The 20,418-nt window shown below is 43.5% G+C and overlaps 2 protein-coding genes across 9 annotated transcripts in view; one reads left to right on the top strand and one right to left on the bottom strand.

The window, feature by feature from the left end:
- Positions 1-9,853, bottom strand: part of SAP30BP (SAP30 binding protein) — a 30,887-nt gene extending 21,034 nt beyond the window's left edge. Inside the window, exons 1-3 of one of the 3 annotated variants that reach the window (XM_010579332.1) lie at positions 9,698-9,853; positions 9,432-9,541; positions 6,385-6,432 (exon numbers count right to left, since the gene is read on the bottom strand). In XM_010579332.1, the coding sequence (XP_010577634.1) occupies positions 6,385-6,432; positions 9,432-9,541; positions 9,698-9,812 (273 nt within the window). In that variant the 5' untranslated portion in view covers positions 9,813-9,853. The remainder of the gene's footprint in view (positions 1-6,384; positions 6,433-9,431; positions 9,542-9,697) is intronic. The other 2 variants (XM_010579331.1, XM_010579330.1) reach the window with 2 other exon arrangements.
- A 52-nt stretch (positions 9,854-9,905) lies between these two features.
- The window catches only part of RECQL5 (RecQ protein-like 5), a 39,661-nt gene continuing 29,148 nt past the window's right edge, over positions 9,906-20,418 (top strand). For 4 of the 6 annotated variants that reach the window (XM_010579326.1, XM_010579327.1, XM_010579323.1 and 1 more), the window contains exons 1-8: positions 9,906-10,017; positions 10,586-10,716; positions 11,994-12,115; positions 13,963-14,481; positions 15,143-15,248; positions 15,733-15,844; positions 18,074-18,236; positions 18,594-18,676. In XM_010579326.1, the coding sequence (XP_010577628.1) occupies positions 10,596-10,716; positions 11,994-12,115; positions 13,963-14,481; positions 15,143-15,248; positions 15,733-15,844; positions 18,074-18,236; positions 18,594-18,676 (1,226 nt within the window). In that variant the 5' untranslated portion in view covers positions 9,906-10,017; positions 10,586-10,595. Of the gene's footprint in view, positions 10,018-10,085; positions 10,123-10,585; positions 10,717-11,993; positions 12,116-13,962; positions 14,482-15,142; positions 15,249-15,732; positions 15,845-18,073; positions 18,237-18,593; positions 18,677-20,418 lie in introns of those variants that run through there. The other 2 variants (XM_010579324.1, XM_010579325.1) reach the window with 2 other exon arrangements.

The following is a 20,418-nucleotide window of genomic DNA, read 5'->3' as shown; positions in this document are numbered from 1 at the left end:
CTCACTGGGATATGCACTCCTCCATGAATGGATCCCACAGTTTTTGCAGATTTTAGTCCTTCTGTACCCAGAATGAGGAAGCTGAAAGAAGCTATTTTCAGATATATGTTGGTATTTGAGGCAATCCTCCATCTGTGCTGACTGTTCAGACTCTCATTCTGACACGCACCAACATGCAAATTCAGAACGGTCTATTTCAGTGCAGCAGACAGAAATAATTGCAACAACAGAACTGGACTTGAAGAACTTAGACCTTTATCAGGTGAAATATGCAAGGGGAAGCAGCTCCAGAAAGGACTTTTCTTCAAGTTTAAAGACAAACAGAAAAAGCCTGGCTTTTCCTTTGGAGAAAGGCAAGCCACACCTGTGTCAATAATCTGTGGTATTTAGTACTGCAGGGAGCAAAGAGTCTGCCGCAGCATGTATGCCTGGCGGGGAGGAAGGAACAAGCATGTCCATGGACATGTCTCATCTTCCAAGCAGCTCAAGAGCTGGATTGAAGCCAGCAGCTCTAAAGTAGGTAAGCCAGCTTCAGAGACCAACAACACTGTGATCTATCTCCCTCTCAGGCTGAACTGGAGACACAGAAGTACATGGGGCAAGGGGCAAAATGATCAAAGATGCCAGATGCTGTTTTGTTTCCTGCATACAAAACTGTTTAACCACCACTGATATTCTCTGGCAATAACTAAGGTCAACCACCTAGTTAACAAATGGGAACCAGGTATCAGCTGTGTTAACGTCTGAGCACTCACTGTAATTGTGTAGAGGACAGCACTAGAAGCTGAATTAACTCTACTCCCCCTAAAGGCTCTCTGGATGTAATGCTGACTGCTAAACTGCCAAACTCTCTGGTTCCCGTGATAGAGTGCTAGAAAACAGTGTGCCAAAACCTAAAACAAGGGAAAAATATGTAGAGTTGGAGGTGCAGACAGCATTTTACACAGTTATATTAAGAGGAAGCTAGAATACAGAAAAAGATGAAGCCAAGACTGCAGTGCTTATCACTGGCACTCTCGGGCTGTGCTCACAAGCAAAGGAAGAGGGGGAAACAAACCACTGGAGATCTAACCTTAACCCTAGCCCTGGAAACTGAACACTTCATGCTTTGAAAGTGTTTACAAAGTATGCAGCACAGCCATGCATAACACAAGGCCATTTTTAAAATACAGCTGCTCTTTTGCCAGTTCTGCCCATCAGAGGCCAATACTAACCCAGATAGCACCAAAAAGCTGGGGGAAGGGGGCAGAAAAAAAAAAAGAACATAATGAAATTTTTTTTGTTTCTGATGAGACATTGGGAGTGCCTTTCTACAACACACTTACAAACCAGTTATATCCTGCCAGATCCAGCCACCACAAGAAGATTAATACACAGCCACTTCAGCCATCGCAGAGTGCGCTGTTTTTGGTTGGAACAGCAGTTTTAAATATGTGTTCTTCAGCTGTACAACCTTTAACATATTCTAAGTGGAATTTTTAAGACTACCTCTCAACAACTGAAAGCATCGAAGGCTGGTGTTTCTTAAGTAACCTTCATAATTTGCCACCACCAAAGCAAAAGATTCAATTTATTTTCTAAATCTTACTAATGCCAGCTCCTGTTACACAGCTTGCTGTGGAATACCTAAATGGAACAGCAGTGCTTTAATGGTAACACTTTTCCCAGACACACTTTTTCCGCTTCTGTAGAACAAAACACTTGTACTTGAGATGAAAGTTACTGAGTAGGTTCAGGCATCTTTTGAGAATCTGGCTTGATGAATGTATCTTGAATTCAGAAAAATTAATATGCCTTATCAAAACAAGAGTTAGTTACAGGGATTACATTACTGCATGCACACACACCCACTTACTGGTTCTTAGCACTTACTGCTTTTACTTTAAATCAAGATAATTTTGGTATTTAAACAAACAGGTTAATGGGCAGGCAAGATAAAAAACCATTGCAATCAAAAGCTTCTATCTAAGTATTAGTACACACCTACACATCATAACACAGTAAAATTACTTTACAGGTATGCTGGATCAATAAAAGCTAAACATAATAAAGAGTTGATGCTTATCAAGAGGTGGTACTTAGACACACTTAGAAACATAGTATTCCTCTGAAAATTTGACACCCTTCTGCTAGATCCCAGTTTGGCTGGCTCTCCGTACAATACCACAAGGATGCAGAATGGACCCTTAAAACAAAACCAGAAAAGGAAAACATCAAACTAGTCACCTGCTTTGAAAAACTGTTACCATGTGTCAGCTATTCACTTGCCAAGGGAGTGGCAATATTTATCAGCTTTCCTGCACTGGCTAGTCCTGATACCACAATCAAGACTCAAGAGTTAATGATTTCCCCCTGTGAAAACTCCAGTGAACCAAGCTGCAGGGCTGGGCTCTGTCCTTGATCAACACTTGCAACCTGTTATTCATCCAGCCCTACAATATGAAGTACAGAATCCCTCAGGTAAGACTTGGAGCACAAGGTCAGTATTTCATTTAAGGTTCACTTTCCTTCTTCGTGCAGGGCTGGTCCACTTAGTGAGCTCTGAAGGCTTATATCTTATTACTGCATCAAGGCTGTAACCATAGCCAGCTGCTGGCAAGAGCCCAAGCAAATTGCACTCACTGCACAGCCCGTTAACCCTGATCATTCCAAAACAAAGCTGCCAGCAGAACACCAAATGAAAGACCCATTTCCAAAAAGTCCTTTGTTTTGTACCCACAGCTCCATCATCTGAGGAAAGGACACAAAGAACCCATCCAGGCTGTGAGATTCTGTCTTTTTAACGCCATGCCTTTGCCAACAGCTTCTGTTGACCATTTCTTTTCCCATCTAAGTAGAAGGCTTTGTTTCTGAAGTGCTTTTAAGACAGATGCTTGTTTACAGTTGGTAACTGCTCACTTAAAAGCAGGGAACCCTAAAGTGATTTTGGTCACTAACAAACGCGTCCTGTTCCAGAGCCTGAGTGGCTTTCATCCAGAGTGAAATTTGGAAGAGCACTTAGTTTTAGCTAGATTTGAATCTCCAGTTTTTCCATGAGTGCCTGAAGCACTTCAAAATGCAGTTACAGGATGTGATGTATCTGACTTTGCTACTTTAAGAGGAGGATTCTGCTTTTTGCTGCAAGCACACAGCATTCAGGACTGGTTCACTGAGCTTAGTAACAGTGAATCCTATGGGCCAGAAGTCTGCTCTGGAAGAATGCTTTCAGATGACTGATGAAGCTTAAATATTCTTCTACTCCTGGCACACACTTTCGCCCAAACAGGTGTATAGAAAAGTCTCCACCTATCTCTCTCTGAGGGTAGACAGAAAAGACCAGTTTGACATTACAGTGTTTGAACTTGAAAAGCTTATTGTGACTTTCTACTCAGCAGAAAAAATAACACAATGAAAGCTGCAGTCCCACCTAGCCCGTTATATTGACTTCACCTCTAGTGAGGAACAAGGGCTGTACAGACAGATGCACCTTCATCAAGATCAAGAAGGGCATACTCCCTGGAATCAAGATAAAAACCTGAGATAAATATAAATACCATAGGTAGGGTAGAAAAATATCTCCCCAGTGAGGCTATTTGAGGCCACTCTCTCCATCATCACTTTACCAGACAGTTTTTACATCATTCCCCACTTTGTCTCTTCAGTCTACACCCACAACTGACACCAACTGAACCTTCTGGAGGTTTTGTGTCTGCTACTATCAAAGTGCAGAATGAGGCCAAATCACCAGCAACATGGGAACTCCTCCACACAACCTGGTTCAAGTGTCCTGGTCAATTATTCAAGATATAATCTCAAAGTAGTTCATTCACTATATGTACAAAGAGGCAAAACACCAGAGAAAAATGCTGAATGTATATTCAGGGCTTGAAAAGACTACAATTAACTGATGAATTGCAACGGTTTTCTCATTCATGGATTTTAAAGGATTTACCTTCTGCGTACAGTCAGATTCAGACCCTGGAAAAGCCCTAGCCACATATAAAGGGCCTGTGATATCTATTTAAACACGTTTCCAGGTCTGTGATATCTTACAACATGCTCACAGAGCAAGAACAACTATGCACTCAGCTGGGACAAAACAAAATAAAGTTATCCGAAAGTGCTAGCAAGTTATAATCAAGCGCCTCACTTTTTGCCACACCTTGGATTTATAGTAACTACAGCTCTTACTCACTGGTTATCATAGATATTGCAAGCTTAAAACAATGAGGAAGAACGAGGAGAACACTGCCACTTGGTGGAAAAGGGGGATAGGAAACATTTGCAACTGCTCCAATGATGTTCCATCTCCCCCCATCCCGAGTGAATTTCTTAACAGCATGGCTAGTGCAATTCCATCAGTGCCCCACAAAATGCCATACAGCAACACACCTGCTCTACTGCCAGCACAGCACTGGGCTGCCTTGTAGTATGCTGCATAGCAAAGGTGTACTCCCCTAAATGCCAGCTGGCTATTTAGCTAGAATTCAAAAAAAACCCCAAAAGTCCAGAGGACGCTATTGCCTTTTTCACTTAAGTATGAAGACATCTATTAAGGATGACATGGAAGTCTGAAACTGCTGAAGTTCAGATTTGCTTCCCTGCTAATCTTCTCAAATCCTCACCCTTCATGCTGTGCTAGGATATAGCAGGAATTACATTTTACCTTTTTTTTTAAGTTTTACTTTAATTTATATTTTCAGTTCTTGCAGAGTTCCTATTGCAGAGTGTACGCAAGATACCAAATGCTTTTAATACATTCAGTGTTGCTTGCTTCCCCACCAAAGCTGAAACACTGCTCCATGACCATGTGTAGCTCTTCAGAAGGGCAAAATGCACTTGGACAGTAGCACACAGAACTCACTGAAATCAGAAGGCTTTTTAAATGAGCCAACATGAAATGTCAGCAACGTATTAAAGCAGCAGCCACACAATTCAGTGGTAAGAATTCTGTAATGCATCATTACTCAGACAAGAGCTACTACATTCTGATTTTGTTCTCTCTTGCCAGATTTTTTCCCCATTGCCCTGAAGTACTAGAGCTCTTTTAGAGGAGTCAGAAATGCATACAATTGCAACAGGGCCCTACTACAGAGGTTGTGGTGATGTACAACATATCTCTCTTTTAAGGAAAAGTCATCTATCCTTCTTTCACAGTGCACATTGGAATCCAGCAGTTTTTACAGAAACATCTTGCTAGCATGCTTACCAGCCACAATGGCAAAAACTTAGAAGTAGAAAAAGGGTAAGAGAGATTATCTTTTCCTCTCTTCCAAAAAAACCGTGATTTATTTTCTTGTGACAAGGAAAGGAGACAATACATTCCATTTCCAAGTGTCTCCTACCTGTATGCCAAAGGCATTAATGGTATTCCACACACTGATGCAAGAGACTTCAACTGCAGTACAGCTGCCAAGATTTTCAACTATGTATCATTACAAACCCATAAAAATATTGTGGACACTGGAAGAAGGTGCTGCTACAAAACTCATTTAAGCACAATAGCTAAACACATTCATTCGCCTTCATCTTATCCTATCAAAGCCCTATGCTAATTCAAACACTCTACAGAATTTCAGTTTGCAGCACAGTCCTCTGGTTTTCTTAGCAAGGCTTAGAGACTGCCCTTGAGGAAGTTACTGGATAAAATAAAAGACCCTTGCAACTGTCATTCACTCGATATCCAACAAGACTGCTTATATTGCATGGGGGATTGAGCTAGCACAGAAATTTGAGCACAATTCTCTATAAAGTTTCAAATGGATTTGATCTTTTGACTGTCTTCCAGCTATTAGCCTGATATATGTTGCTATGTGCTGTTAAACACCTGTTTTTCAGCAGAAACAAGATGTAATCCCAAGATAAAGAGAAACTTCCACTATTTATGACAGCTATCATCTGGGGATCTTATTTCACTTTTTTAATTTCAAATACAACCTTTACAAAACAGCTTCATTCAGATGGACAGAAAGAGAGCTGGAGACAAGTGAATTGATTTTGACACATTTCATGACCTCTAGAAGCATAAGATCGTTTATTCATTAAGCTGTTCTATAAGAAGAAAGTATTCCAACTAATGCTGATCCTAAGAGAATTCTGTACTGAATACTCCATCTCCTAGACCACTGCAAAATAGGCAAGAAGCTGTCAGAAAACCCACCTCAGACCTAAGGTACACGATGGCTAAGTTCATGAATGTAGGTCTCGATCGTGACTCAGCCCATAGCCTAACTGGTAACTACCTTTGGCAGAAGCCAGAACTAAAGTCAAAAAAACACATTACAGCTACAAGGGAAGTATGAAACTAGCTAAGGAATATCACAAATGAACACCAAGCCATGCTGTTAAGACTTATTCCTCTTGTACTGAGCTTCCCCCCCACCACCATACCACACTTCCAAATACCTTTAGGTCACCAGCCTCAGGTTTTTCAGTCTCTGAATCGTCATCTTCCTACAAGACAAGAATTTACAGGATTAAGCTTAAAGAGCAGGCTTGGCAAGTAACTGCACTTACAGCAAAGGGCTTGCATTCAGCAGCCCAGCAGTAGTCGAAGACCCTTTCCACAGAAGTTAAATTTTGCCCCACCCACTCATGACCAGAAAACAAGTCCTACAGTCAGGGAAAGAAGTATTTGTTTGGTTCGGTTTTTTTTAGGCAAAAGCATCACTCAGCAGCAGATGTACCCTGCAAAACACATGCGGCTCCTGAATGCTCAGAACTAGACAATACAAAGCAAGAGAACTGGGGAAAAAGCATTTGTCATTTGATAATTCTGTCTTTTCCAGTTTGCATTTACCCCCGTTTAGCAGTACTCACAGAAAAAGCAGCATTTGCAAGACCTGTTATAATCCCAAGCATACATCAGCAACACACACAGGACACACAGTTGGCCTGCCATCCAACCAAACATGCAGGCTTGGTGAGGGTCTGGCCTAGCACCAAGTTCCAAAGATCCGGTGATGCCAGCTGACACCGCATCTTTCTTATTTGTGTAGTGCTGTTGCAGCCTCATTTGCAGATGACGTGAACAGGGCAAAGAACAGGGCAAATTTCTGCCCTGCGAGAGCCTGAAATACTGAACTCAGCCTTGCATAAGATTTTACACTGCGTGAGAAGCTCTAGCTTTGGTCCCAGCTGGTACATAAGCCTAACGTTCTACTGTCCTATGAGCTACTTCACTGGGGATCCTAGAGTTACCTATGTTCCTAGACATAAATACATCGTCTGGGTTCAAAACAAGTTTGAGGAGCAGAAAATGTTTTTCATGCTCAGACAACTCAGCAGAATGGTTTTTCCTCCAAACTTTGCCACAAATTTCAACTTTGGCCCCAAAACAAGAACTTGGTGTTTCAGTTTCAAAAAGAAAAACAAAAAAGTAGTGAGATGATTACATGCAACTCAAAGGAAGATTTTACAACAAAATGCCCACCTCAGAGTGTTAGCACATGAGCAAGTTCTGGCAAGGGAAGCTAGAGAATGACTACACAATAATGTCAGTAAGTTTTAATTGCCTGAATTAACATGCATATCCCCACAGAAGTGGGACATCAAACTCCTTCACTTCAGCTGCTCTCCAGCTTATCTTTCTGAAACATGCATATATTCTAATAACTCAGTCTTAACTGTCAAAGTTTAATAACAGTAAATATTTAACTAGAAAAAAACCATAGTACCAAGTAACTTGGCATTTATCACAAATGAGATTCCTCTCCCCTCCACAGTCCCACCTATATCATAAAGGTAAAAGTCATTTTCAACAAAGCAGCAATGGGTTGATTCATTCACGTTATAGACAGGTAACTGAAACAGCTCTCAAAACCTCCTAACCTAGCAGGGGACATCTCTGAAACATCAACAAACAAAGAAGCATTACTGAGAACTGCCTTTGAAAAGACAGAGGCTTTTCAGTCACTGTTAAGGTAGATAATACAAGCACAGAGTTGTTTAGATAAAAGCCCAGGACAATCTAAGTCCAACTCATGCTGCTTTCTAAAAACAACAACTCATAATCAATATAAGCTACTAGCACAAGCAGTATCAAGGTAACTCTCGATTCTGGTCAAAGAATATTTAATGCAAAACCAAGCATTGCTCTCCTGCAACAAGACTGGAGAGAAGGCACCCTGTGTAACCTGCGCACATCTGTACAGTGACCACAAACATATGCAAGACCTACGGGCTCACACCAGAGTGACTTGATCAATTGCCATTACTTGACAGCAAGTTGTACCTCCCAGATAATGGACAGCTGCAATCTGCACTGAAAATTGTGCATGCAATAAAGGCTACTCCATTTACTTGCCCATTTGTCAATGCAAACTAAGCACAGCTGATCTTGACAAACATCTGGATCACACCTACCACTTTCTTCAAACTAAAGACATCTCATTGAAGGAGGGTCTACAGGTTTTGGATATAAAAAGAAGGATCACTAAAGCAGTAAAGAAACATTATTACTTTGCTTGGCCAAAGGCCAGGAGCAGACCCTGAATACTATTGCTTGTCTCTTCTCCAGTTAGCAATAGAACAAAACCAAAAGCAAGAACAAGAGACGAATTTCTTGTCTGCTACTTGGGAAAACAGATGGCAGAAACAGTGAGTGTCTCATAAGAGACTGATCTAATGCACACAAAGTAGACTTTACTGAGGAAATGTTACAGTAACATAACCCTGTTTCTTTCCTCTACTGAATAGCCAAAACACTAGAACAGGGACAAGATAACATATTCTTAATGTGGTGGTAAGCGGAAGGCTGATGAGAAAGAAAGGAGACAAGAACCTCACTCCCCAGTCCCCACAAACTTATCATGTTGTTCTTACAGATACATGACAGAACTATATAACCTTTTGTGTATTACAGCTGCACTTATAGGCAGTGAGCTACAATGTCTCACAATGCATCAGTTGACTCGGTATTTAGGTGATGTTATACACATGCCATGCACCTCTGACAAACAAAAGCCACTCACACCTAGACAGGACACTGATACATCAAGGTAACCTGATGTAGTGAGTGGGTTGAGTTATACATAAAAGAATAATTTAGGACATCACAGAACTTTATTCTTTTTAATCCTCCAACTGACCATGCAACAGCATATTCCTTTTACGAGGTTTTCATATATGTCAACTATGTTTAAAGAATAATTTTCATTTAGTGTAGCTGTTGATTTGTACCAGCCTTTTTCCCATAAAAGTCAAATGCCATCAGCACAGTTAGTAACAAAGAACATGAGCTGCGCCAAGCTGCCGATGGGTTTTAAGGCAAATGCTTTCTACTTGAAAACAAAGCAAACATAAGTATTTTGAGAGTGCCAAAACCAACACCAGGAGTCAGATATTCCGGGTTCCATCATGGTTGCCACTCAGAGGCTTTCTTTGGAGAGAGAAAAGCCTCTGCAACGTGTGAAAGCAGTCAGGGCAAGCTCTCAGAGCACAGAGGTACTTACTGACTGCCTGCTGTTCTCATCATCCTCTTCTTCATACCCGTCCTCGTCCCCCTCCAGGCGGGTGAAGTCGTCGTCTCCGTACCCAACCGAGACGAGGCCTCCTTTCTCTCCTAAAGAGGAAGAGAAAAGGAAAACCACGAGGGAAAGGGAGGTGGCAACGAGCGGGGCCTTCCTCTCACAGAGGGGAAGGCGGCGGGCCGGGGCAGACTTCCCCCGCGCGGCCCGCCCCGGCCCGCCGCCTTCCCCGGCCCTCTCCCTGCCCTCACCCGTAGCCGCTCCCCCATCGCTTCCCGCCGTCCCGGCCTCGCTGTCCGACTCCGGGTCCGAATCCTCAGCATAAACCGCCAACGAGGAGAGGACGCTCCGCTTCGCCGCCGCCATCTTCCGCCTCCGCCGCGGCGGACTTCCGGCGCGCAGAGATGACGCACGCAGCGCGGTTGCCATAGCAACACCGCCCGTCTTCTTCCGCCTTAAGCGGGCTCACGTTAAACCGGGAAAGCTCCGGCGTCCGCGCACAGCGAGAGGAGAAAACCCCTCAGCGAGGCGGAGCAGGGTTCCTGTGGGGGAGGGAGAGGAGAGATAAAAGGTGCGCGGCCTGTTTATAGTGGGGGATGGTCCTTTAAGAGCTGTTTCTGACGTCATTACGTGGCGCCACGACAGCAGCTGCCGAACCCTGACCAACTGTGAGAGGGTGGGGGTCGGGGCCGGGGCGAGGAGGGGAGGGGAGGGGAGGGGAGGGGACGGGACGGGACGGGACACGAGGCGGTGGAAGGATACAGCCTGCGTGGGGAGGGGGGGTGTGGGGGAGAAGGACCCCGTCGTGTCCCGTCCCCCCACCATATCGGGGTGCGGGCGGGTTTGGGGGGCAGCGGGGTCCCCCCCACCGCTGTGGCCCTCCTCAGCCCCCAGCGGTACCCGGCCTGTGCCCCATGGGGAGGCCTCAGCGGGGGTCTGTCTCAGAATAAACGATGTTGGGGTCCCCTCCACTGAGGAGGCCTGGATAGCATCCTTGGGGGGGGGAGGGGCTAAAAAAAGGGAGCCTGGCAGGGCAGCCATGGGGGAGGTCGCGCAGGTGGCAACGAGATGGGGCAGGCCTCAGCCAGAGGAGGGTGACAGCATTCGGGTTGAGCGTTGGTTCCTGTCACTGTTCACAGTTTCTCTAAGATGAGCGGCGAGGCTCCCCCGGGCCTGGAAGGCAGGGTCCGGAAAACACTGCGAAAGGTCTTTGGGTTTGAGTCCTTCAAGACTTCCCTGCAGGAAAACGCGACCATGGCTGTGGCGAGAGGTGAGGCTTGGCATCAGAAAGATGTGAAACATATCTGGTTTTCCATCTTCCTGTGAGGGTGATACTGCAGGAGTTGGTATCGCACCTGTTTTGAGGAGACGCATCACTTGGACTAGGCAGGACCAGCCAGCTCTCCAAGCCCTCTGAGGCCTCTTCTGCTCTGAGATCATTTCAGCGGCACAGGAGCATAAGCATGTGTTGCACACAAACTCTCTGAGCACAGCTTTGCCCTGCCTGTTTTCCTTTGCATTTGTTTTGTAACACCACTATTGCATCAACTAGGAAATAGGAAATGTTAAAGTGCAGTACTGTTGGTGTCTCCTCTGGAGGCATCTGCCAGCATGTTTATGGTCAGATGAGGTCAAAACTGTTCATAAATGTATACATTTTAAGAGTAAACCTGTCCTTGTGTTAGAGGTGATGCCAGTAGAAGACTTGATTTCCTGGCATCGTTCATATCTGTTCTCTGAATCATGTGGCCGTTATCAGAAACATGATTTTGCTGCTGTTAACATATCGACCAGCCTACCGCTGTTGGTTGGACAGGCACGTCACACAAACAAGCTGCCAGCTGTCAGGTCCCCTGGCAGGTCTTGCAATGTGAATCAGAACAGTGTCAAACTCGGCACTCAGGATATAATTACAGTTTTCATCTATCTACAGCAGCTATGCAGACGTGCTGTTGACAACAGACCAGCCAAAATTGGTGTTCGGCCAGCAGGGTGTCTCTCCCTATTAACATTGCATGCACTGGCATCAACCTGACTTGCAGTGGATGCTGTTTAGCGCAGTGACAGTTACTAACTGCACAATATTATCTATGTGGGTGAGATTTCCAACCCTTATTTCTTATGAGGTACCTTTGTGGGACAAGCTTTAAGAGGATGTGGTAAAGATCTGTCATGGGGCTGGTAATTTGGTAACTGGAGGTCTGAAGATGAGTGAAGGCAACTCGTCTGGAAGAGAATTAGCATGAATAACTTGTTTAACTTCTCTTTATCTTGGTTTCTGTGTATCTTCTGGTACTTTTGTAAGGCTGTTTCTAAATGTTTACAAAGCAATCAGAGATTCTTTGAAGGAAACCATTGCAGGCATGCAAAGTATTGCTATGCTTTTAGAACCTAAAATGAAGTGTCTTTTGTTGGTATGCCACATGGTACGTGCACACATACGCCGTTTCTCACAGTTTACAAGCCATTGTGCTCACCCCTCCAGACAGGGCCCTGGGAACTCACCATCACTCAGTAGCCTTGAGCTTTCTTCTGTTGTCTTTGCAGGCGAGAAGGATGTCTTTGTATGCATGCCCACAGGGGCAGGGAAATCCTTGTGCTACCAGCTTCCTGCAGTTCTGGCAGTGGGCATCACCATTGTCATTTCACCTCTGATTGCACTGATTCAGGTAACTGTCTCCTGTTAGCTGTGGAAAAGCAGGCAGTGAAGGGGGTCGCGAGACGCTGGAGGCACAGCTGCCTCTTGTCTTTCTGTTCATGAGTCTGCTGTTGGCCTCCCTCTGGATTGTCATCTTGATGTCTCAGTGTGTTTTCCTTACCCTGGTGATAGGTGAAGAGACTGCAACTTAGCTGCAGAGCAGAGTAACTCTGGTGTGATACTACGCAGCTCTCTAAAAGGAGGTTTTTCTTCTTTAATAATAACCTAGTGGTTTTTATAACTGAGCCTTTCTCCAGTTTCTCCAGTTGTGTTTCACCTCCAATGTGCTATACAGAAGCAGCAGAGTACCTTAAATGGACCAAACTGTATCTTTCCCCAGAAGAAAACTGCCATTTTACCTATAAAGTAATAACTCTGGGAATGATGAAGTTGTCTTTGAGGGCATAATTTGTTCTGCATCAAAATGTCTTTTTCTTGTGGTCAGTCTTTCTGTCATGGGAAGAAGCTGGTTTAGCAGAGCTGCTCCTTGAGCACTTTCATCTGAGACACCTTTTTTTTCCTGTATTTTGCCTCTTCTACTGTTTCATCACCTGTTCAGAGAAACACCTCCCTGTAAGAGCAGCTGTAGCATTGCTTAGACTTCTGTAGAGCATCTGATTAACATTATGAGATATCTGGTGTTGTAGGCTGCTGTTTTGGGTTTTGTGGTGTTTGTTGGGTTTTTTTAACTAATTTACAGTCTTAATGTAATACATTTTAAGAATTGAGAGCAGGGTTGGTGATACATCTCAAAAAGGTGTTATAAATAGTGAATTTGTTCCAAGTGAGAGGATTTCTAATTAAGCTCCAGAACAGGCAATATTTTGTCAGTGGAATGGAGGTTAAAAAAGTTATCACTGTAAGATTTGCAGGTGAAGCAGAATGTGTCACAGTGACAAATAGGTTGAAATGGGCTCATTGAGTCTTAGGGAACAGAGCTGGAATGAACCTTCAGACATCTTCTCATCAAGCCCTGAGATGGGGTGGCTATGCCTGAAATGATCATGATGTATTTCACTGTAGCCAAACTTCAAGAGCTTAGTCTGTGTAGTTTATTATAGGGAAGGCTGAGAGTTGACTTTGTGAACAGAACAGTGGATATTAAATCAATCACTGCAAACAGTTATTGAGTAAAATAATGAGATATCCATTTGTCAGGACTATTCATATCTTCTGAAATGTTATGTGCTAGTCAAATGCAAGTGAACAGCTCAGTGTAGGGGTAGGGTGGTGAATTTGTATGCCCAGTGTTCATCTGGATGTATCTGGATGTGATGCCATGTTTTCTTCTTGGTTTTCATGGCATGATTCTCATCCAGACTTGGTTCTGTTGCAGTGGTGATTTGCATGATCCTTGTATTTTGTCCTATCTCAGCTGTGCTCCTTTAGCTATTTTGGAATGAAATGCACTCTGTTATTGTAGGGCGGTGGTATTCATTTTCCATCTGTGACTTCCTGATAGTGTAAATCCTGAGACGTGTTGGTGGCTTGTTTCAGGTCACTGTGGCTATGATGAGTTATTTTGCACAGATCCCTGCTGGTGTTCCCTAGCAGCAAAAAGACTGTCTTAAAGTGAATGGATGCACAAAAATGCAGTTGGATGTAAGAGCTGGACAGATATACTTACAGCTGAACATAAAGGCATCTAGAGTTGAAGTTCTGAATACCCAGACTGTAGGTGTATGTTGTCCTGAGACTGGATCCTGGAGGTGGAAGTTGGGGCCTCACCTGGATCTTCCTAGTAGTCTTTCTTGGTGATAGTGACTTTCTTTATTTCCATTTGCTTTTCATTTAATTTTAATTTTGTATTTACTCTAGGATCAAGTGGATCACTTGCTGGCTCTGAAGATCAAAGCCTGCTCTCTGAACTCCAAGCTTTCTGCCCAGGAAAAGAAGACCATCCTGGCTGACTTAGCAAGTGAGAAGCCCCAAGTAAAGCTCCTGTACATCACCCCAGAGATGGCAGCTGCCTCTTCCTTCCAACCTACCCTGAACTCTCTGGTGTCCCGAAACCTCTTGTCCTACCTGATAATTGATGAAGCGCACTGCGTCTCTCAGTGGGGACACGATTTCCGTCCTGACTACCTACGACTGGGCACCTTGCGCACTCGCATACCCAATACACCATGCGTTGCCTTGACTGCCACTGCCACCAAAGAGGTCCAGGAGGACATTGTGGCAGCACTTAAGCTAAAGCAGCCGCTTTCCACATTTAAGACTCCTTGCTTCAGATCTAACTTGTTCTATGATGTGCAGTTCAAAGAGCTCTTAACTGATCCATATGCCAACTTGAAGGATTTCTGTCTGAAGGCACTTGAAGTGAAGAACACCACTGGGGTAGGTTTTATATTTGGGGAAGAAGGCTAAAATGAACAAAATCTACCTTAATGGTCACTGACCTTCCAGTGGTTGGTATGGCCCTGACAGGTCTGTGGCAGGGAAGGAGGAGGTCCCTGGAAGGGAAGTGCTGGGGTATATTTTTTAGTTCCTCTAAAATAGGTAGAATGTGAAGGCTATGTTCTTTTCAGAGGTGTTCTCAGAAACGGGTTGGTCTGAAAGAAAATGCATTAGGAATGTGCAACTAACATTTCTGTCTTGGTTTGTCATGTCCCAGGCAATCATTGTATGTTTGATTGTGTTCTGCTCTTCTAGTGTGGCGAGGGTGAACAGAAGCATTTGGAGTGTTGTATTGAATCTCCTGCTCTAACACTAGTTCCCAAAATAACTCTTAAGCAACTCAGTTATAGCTTCTGCACCTGAGTTTATCTGTAAGGCGGAGGGAGACTGCTTCTTGCCTTGTGCCTACTGGGGACCATATTTGATCAATGTTAGGCCTTGTAGGACTTGTAAGGAAACTTTCTTTATATCTGATTTACTTTTTTTGCTGCAACAGTATCTTTCAGTTGCTAGGAAATCAGCTTGGAGAAGAGATTAGCTTTAGGCAGCTTTGTTGATTTGCTTCAGACAGCGTCACAAACTTTCACTCCTGTCTGCCCAGGTGTACTCCGGTTGTGGCATTGTGTACTGCAGGATGAGGGATGTGTGTGACCAGCTGGCTATTGAACTGAGCTACCGAGGAGTGAAAGCCAAGGCGTATCACGCAGGTATTGGAAGCTGCATCTGCATCTCTTGGTAGCTGGTAGAACTGAACTGTACCACCTTTAAGGCCTGGGTTGGGGCTACCTAGAAAACAGCTTTCTAGGCATGGTCTGCAATGTGTCTGATGCTCACGCGTCAGGTCTGTGAGGTAAGTGTGGGGCCTTCAACAGAATGGCATTCCCTTCACTCCAGAACTGTTGGTTTTGTTGGATCTTGCATGGCCTAAATATAACTGCTTTTATCGCAGGAGGGATCTGAATTTTTTCTCTTTGGAATAGAAACAGCCTCTGCTGACTTCTGCTTGATCACAGGCCAATTTAAACATGGGCAGAGAGGAGTGTGTACATCAGTCCATCAGTCTGTTTTAGTGAGGGGGTTGGCTCGCAATGGGGGAATGGAAGAGGAAGAAAATCTTCGTTTCTTTTCTTTTTTTTGGTTTTTTTTTTGTTGTTGTTGTTGTTGCTACCTTCCCTCTTTTTCTCTTCCTAGGACTCAAGGCAGCTGACAGGACTTCAATCCAGAATGAATGGATGGAGGAGAAGATCCCAGTTATTGTTGCAACCATCAGTTTTGGAATGGGAGTAGACAAAGCAAACGTCAGGTGTGTAAGGCTGTGTTGTGCACCACCAGAGCCTGAAACCTGAGCAGTGGAAAGAGAAAGCCTCAGTCTCTCTGTTACCTGATACACCTGACTAAAATGCCTGATGAACACTTGCTAAACCCCACAAAAACAGAGCTGGAGTTTTTTTATCTTAGAAGCAGCAAAAACAAATCTGGAAGGGTTTTGTAAAGAAATTAAAAACAAGGCACCAGAGCTCCTCTTTGCCAGTCATCATCAAAGCCAAGAAAATGGGAGGAATGCTTGGTTTTTGCCACACCCTTCAGGATTTCAAAAAGAGCCATCTCAGTGCAATCACAGCTGTCCCTTTCACTTCTCTTAGTGCAATAGCTGCTGTTAAAAAGCAGTGGGAAGGAAAGCTGCAACTCAAATAATTCATACACCCTCTACTAAAATAGTCAGAGCCAGCTTTTTTTAGAGATGTCCTTTTGCAATGCAATGGGGAAAAAATAGTAGTTCACAAATGGCAATAACCATATAAAAAAAATACAGCTCTAGTCCAAGGACAGAAACTTTGCACATGTTTGCAATTGCTGTTCCTCTGGGACTTCTAAAACTGTCACCGTAATTGCTCTGTGGTGTTAGAATTCCTGCACCACAGTATAGCTGTGCTGAGTTAGTATTGTGAGCTGTGATCAGTTAGTAGAGGGATAACTCAGGTGCAGCTCACACAACACCCCACACAGACCTGGTCTTTACTCTAAAATCCACATAAAGTAATTGCTCTGAACGCTGTGGGAGAGGAGCAGGACATCATTGAGACAATCACATCAGTTCACAACTGTGCCATTTTTCTGTCTGTGTCACTGTGCTGCCAGATAACAGGATCCCATAGCAGTGACAGACTATTTTACTGCTTGATGCATGTTACCCAACAGAGAAATGAGAAGTATCCTAGGAAAGCAGCATAAATTAATGACCTGCTGAAACCACTTTGCCCTGTTCAGTACAGTAGTCATTAAAAAAAGGCAAAGAGTAACTGAAATGCATAGGGCTGATTGAGTGTGAAATATAGCTGAAATATGCTTGTAATATAGTTAGTTTCCAAGGAATGGAGTTAAAATGGCTCTTTACAGGATGTTTTTTAATAGTTTAAAGGACTTTATACCCAAGCCCAGGCAACAAGGCACTGCTGCTTAGCCTTCACTCTATCTCAGCAGAGTTCTGAGTATTCATGCATACGTTATCAAGTAAGATCGGGTCTGACTAGTTCTGGAGGTGACTCTTCTGTACAAAAGGGAGAACAAAGTTGTCTCTTTTTCTGATGGGATCTGCTCCTTTCTGTTCACTGCTACTTCAGTTTTGTTTGAGATTATTTATCAATTCCTTCAGTAAACTTCCTGATGGGGATTGAATGTGTAGGGGTCTGATGCTTCCTGCCTGGCCTGTTCCTGGAGTATTTGTGTTTGAAGAAACATGTTTGCTTGCTTTTGTCATTTAATCTTTTGCCACACCCATATGCATCATACCTGCCTCTGGGACATGCTGGTTTTGAGGCAGACTGGTATTTAAAACATTGGCAGCATTACTGTACTGTAAAATCCTCTCAACACAGATATAAGCTGAATTGCTGAATAGTCAAGTACAAGCAGGTTTAAAGCAGTCTTGCACTGGTGTGTTGAAAACCTTCCTTCAGAGATTACATAAAGTTTAGTAATGATTCTAGAGTCATACTTGCTGGCTAGGAAGGATGCCTTCATCTACAAGTGAGCTTGGTGAGACAGAATTACCCATGCAGACTTTGTTGGCAAAGAAGTGTCTTTTTAAAATTGAGTATTTCAAAATGTGTTCTGTAATGTTCAAATTGTGTTCCACAAAACAAGTAGGACTTCTTTATTTATGCTGTATTTTATGGTAAAATCTCCCAGACTCTGTAAATCAATGTTCTTATTTTCAGTCTTCATAGCTGTACAATTGTATACACATTTGGGATATTCATGTGCTCATTCTTTTCTGTCCATTTGGACTGGCATCCTGCTCACATGTTGTTCAGGTGCATTTGTTTTCTTAGAGCTCTGCTGCTTTCCTTGTGTCTCGTGTTAAGAGGGCTTAAATTTCTGTGTGCAGGATCCCTTGCTCTGCTAAATCCTCTGTCTTTTATGCTTTTGCTGCCCTATTTTTTACTGTTGTTGTCCACAAACAACACAATTATGTATGCAGTGATCTGAAAAACCTGCAGCCTTATGTTTCCTGTTGTCTTATCACATGCAGATTTGTTGCCCATTGGAATATTGCTAAGTCAATGGCTGGATATTACCAGGAGTCTGGCAGAGCTGGAAGAGATGGGAAGCCATCCTGCTGCCGCCTCTATTACTCAAGGAATGACCGGGATCAAGTCAGCTTCCTGATTAAGAAGGAGCTCTCTAACATCCAAGTAAGATCTGCAGAATAGCATCCACCTGCCTAGATATGCTGCCTTTGCTCTAATGTGGTTTGCCCGCAGTGATCTCTGAATAGGCAAAGATGAAATGAGTTTTTCTGGGTCTAGAGCTATCTGTAGCCCTGTTTCAAGGGATAGCAGAAGGGAGCGAAGCAGGAAGGGAAGAGTTGCCAGACCCAGCTCCAGCTCTATTAGAGGCATGGGTGAGCAGAAGTGTGGAGCAGAGACAGGGTGGTGTCGGTGCCTGTTTGCCATATTGATCAGAAGGGTTGGATTTGGTCATCACTATAGTTTCTTTATCTGTTTATATTTAAATTGAAGTCTATAGTTATTGTCTCTCTCTACTTTCAGGAAAAAAAAGGCACCTTAAAAGAATCTGACAAAGCTGTGATGACAGCTTTTGATGCCATTGTGAACTTCTGCGAGGAGCTGGGGTGAGTGCACTTCTTTCAAACACTGTTTAATATTGGGGAAACCATGCCCTGTTCCTTCCGAGGCACTGTTATGTCTGAGATCTTGCATGTCCAGGAAAAAGAAAATACTGAATGAATTGCCTGATATTTTGCTGTCTGGACTGAGGACGGTGTTCCTGAGACATCTCTTACTCCCACCTCTGAGTTAACAGAAATGTTGGTCTTGGAGCCTGATCAAGTGATGTGGTGATGTTAAACTATAACTCCTCTGGCTATGAATTTTACTATGTTCTATCTTTGATGATAGGTTGACTTAGTTGTATTTGCTTTTGTTATGACTCTTTCCTCCTTCATTACATTATCTCTCTTCTAAGGAGGCAAACGGACAGCCTAATCAGCATGGGATAGAAGCATTCAGATTTAACATTTAGAGAAATCTCAGGGGCTCCACTCTGCAAAGTACTAGGTATCTGTGATTCTCATTGACCTTAGAAGGAGCTGATGGTGCTTAGAATGTTTCAGAAACAGGCCCAAATTATGGATGTGCCCAATCTAAATGCAGACTAGCAACCGCAACATGCATTGTTCAGGTTTAGTTCATGACTTGTAAGCTGTAATTGTACTAATTGCTATTCTATGCTGGATAAGACATCAAGCTATAATTTTGCCAGTAAGAGAGCAGTATGTGTTCACTAACTGCAAATGGTCAATATATGTCTTGTTTTCAAGTGTGAATTTTGTTTCATTTTTCACACCTGTGTCTAGGGCAATTTTTCCAGTGTGAATGCAACATATGCTTCTTTTCTGATGCCTCGGTGAGCATATTCTCTCCTTGTGGTCATGTTTGATAAACAAATCCTGTTTTTATAGGGTTGCTCTGGGAAAGTCTTGCTTGTATTGAAGTATGGCACAACATTGAGTCCTGGGGCACTTGGAGAAGCACTTCTTTGCCCAACGTCAAGGTGATTCTGGGAAGTAGCTACGAGGAAGCTTCTTGCTATAAGACTTTGATTTGCTTACTTGGCTAAGCAGCTCAGCTCCTTCTGGTGTGTGTTACCAGCTCACAGCAAGAGTGACCAGATGGCTGTTTGTGTCTGGGTTTTGTATAATCTGAGTGGCAGCTGTATCTATCTGGTCACATGCTAACCTCAGAAAACCCTGTCTTAGTATCTATTACTCCTTGATTCCTAAGCTGGTTATCAGTAGAGTTAGTCGTGACAGTCATTTCTTGGAATGGACACTAGTGCCATGAAAACTGCACTGGGATCACCGAACTAACCTTGCACAAGCCAGAAGTAGTCACAGGACATTCCAGGGTGGTGTCCCTGTAAGGGTATAAGTTAGGCTCCATGTAACCATCTTACGGCATCTCCCACTTCATGCATGCTGTAAAGAGCCTGACTGCTTCTGAAGTGAGAACCTTCTCTAGAGTTGTACTGCAGCAGTGATGCAATAACCAAGCAAGGACAGACAGAGAACATTCTCCTTTGCTCAGATGAATAGTAATGGAAATAGGATTTCACTGGGTACATAAAAGAGAGATTTCTGTAAGGGAATATCACTGACCTAATTAGAAATAATGTCTCCTGTACTTTTTCTTTCCTCCCCCAGCTTGGTATGTTCTTCCTAATGTATAGCATGCCACATACATCCCAGAGTCATATATTGCAGCACCACTGACTGGCTTCCCTGCTCATAACAGTACAGGAGACTAAGATGCTACATAAAGGAACACCAAGTTGCATTTCTTTTTTACATTTTGA

Source organism: Haliaeetus leucocephalus, unplaced genomic scaffold (assembly GCF_000737465.1).
Source record: "Haliaeetus leucocephalus isolate CR32 unplaced genomic scaffold, Haliaeetus_leucocephalus-4.0 Scaffold657, whole genome shotgun sequence".
Lineage (NCBI taxonomy): Eukaryota > Metazoa > Chordata > Aves > Accipitriformes > Accipitridae > Haliaeetus > Haliaeetus leucocephalus.
Note: the sequence above shows the minus strand (reverse complement) of the source record. Positions and strands in the feature narration are given on the sequence as shown.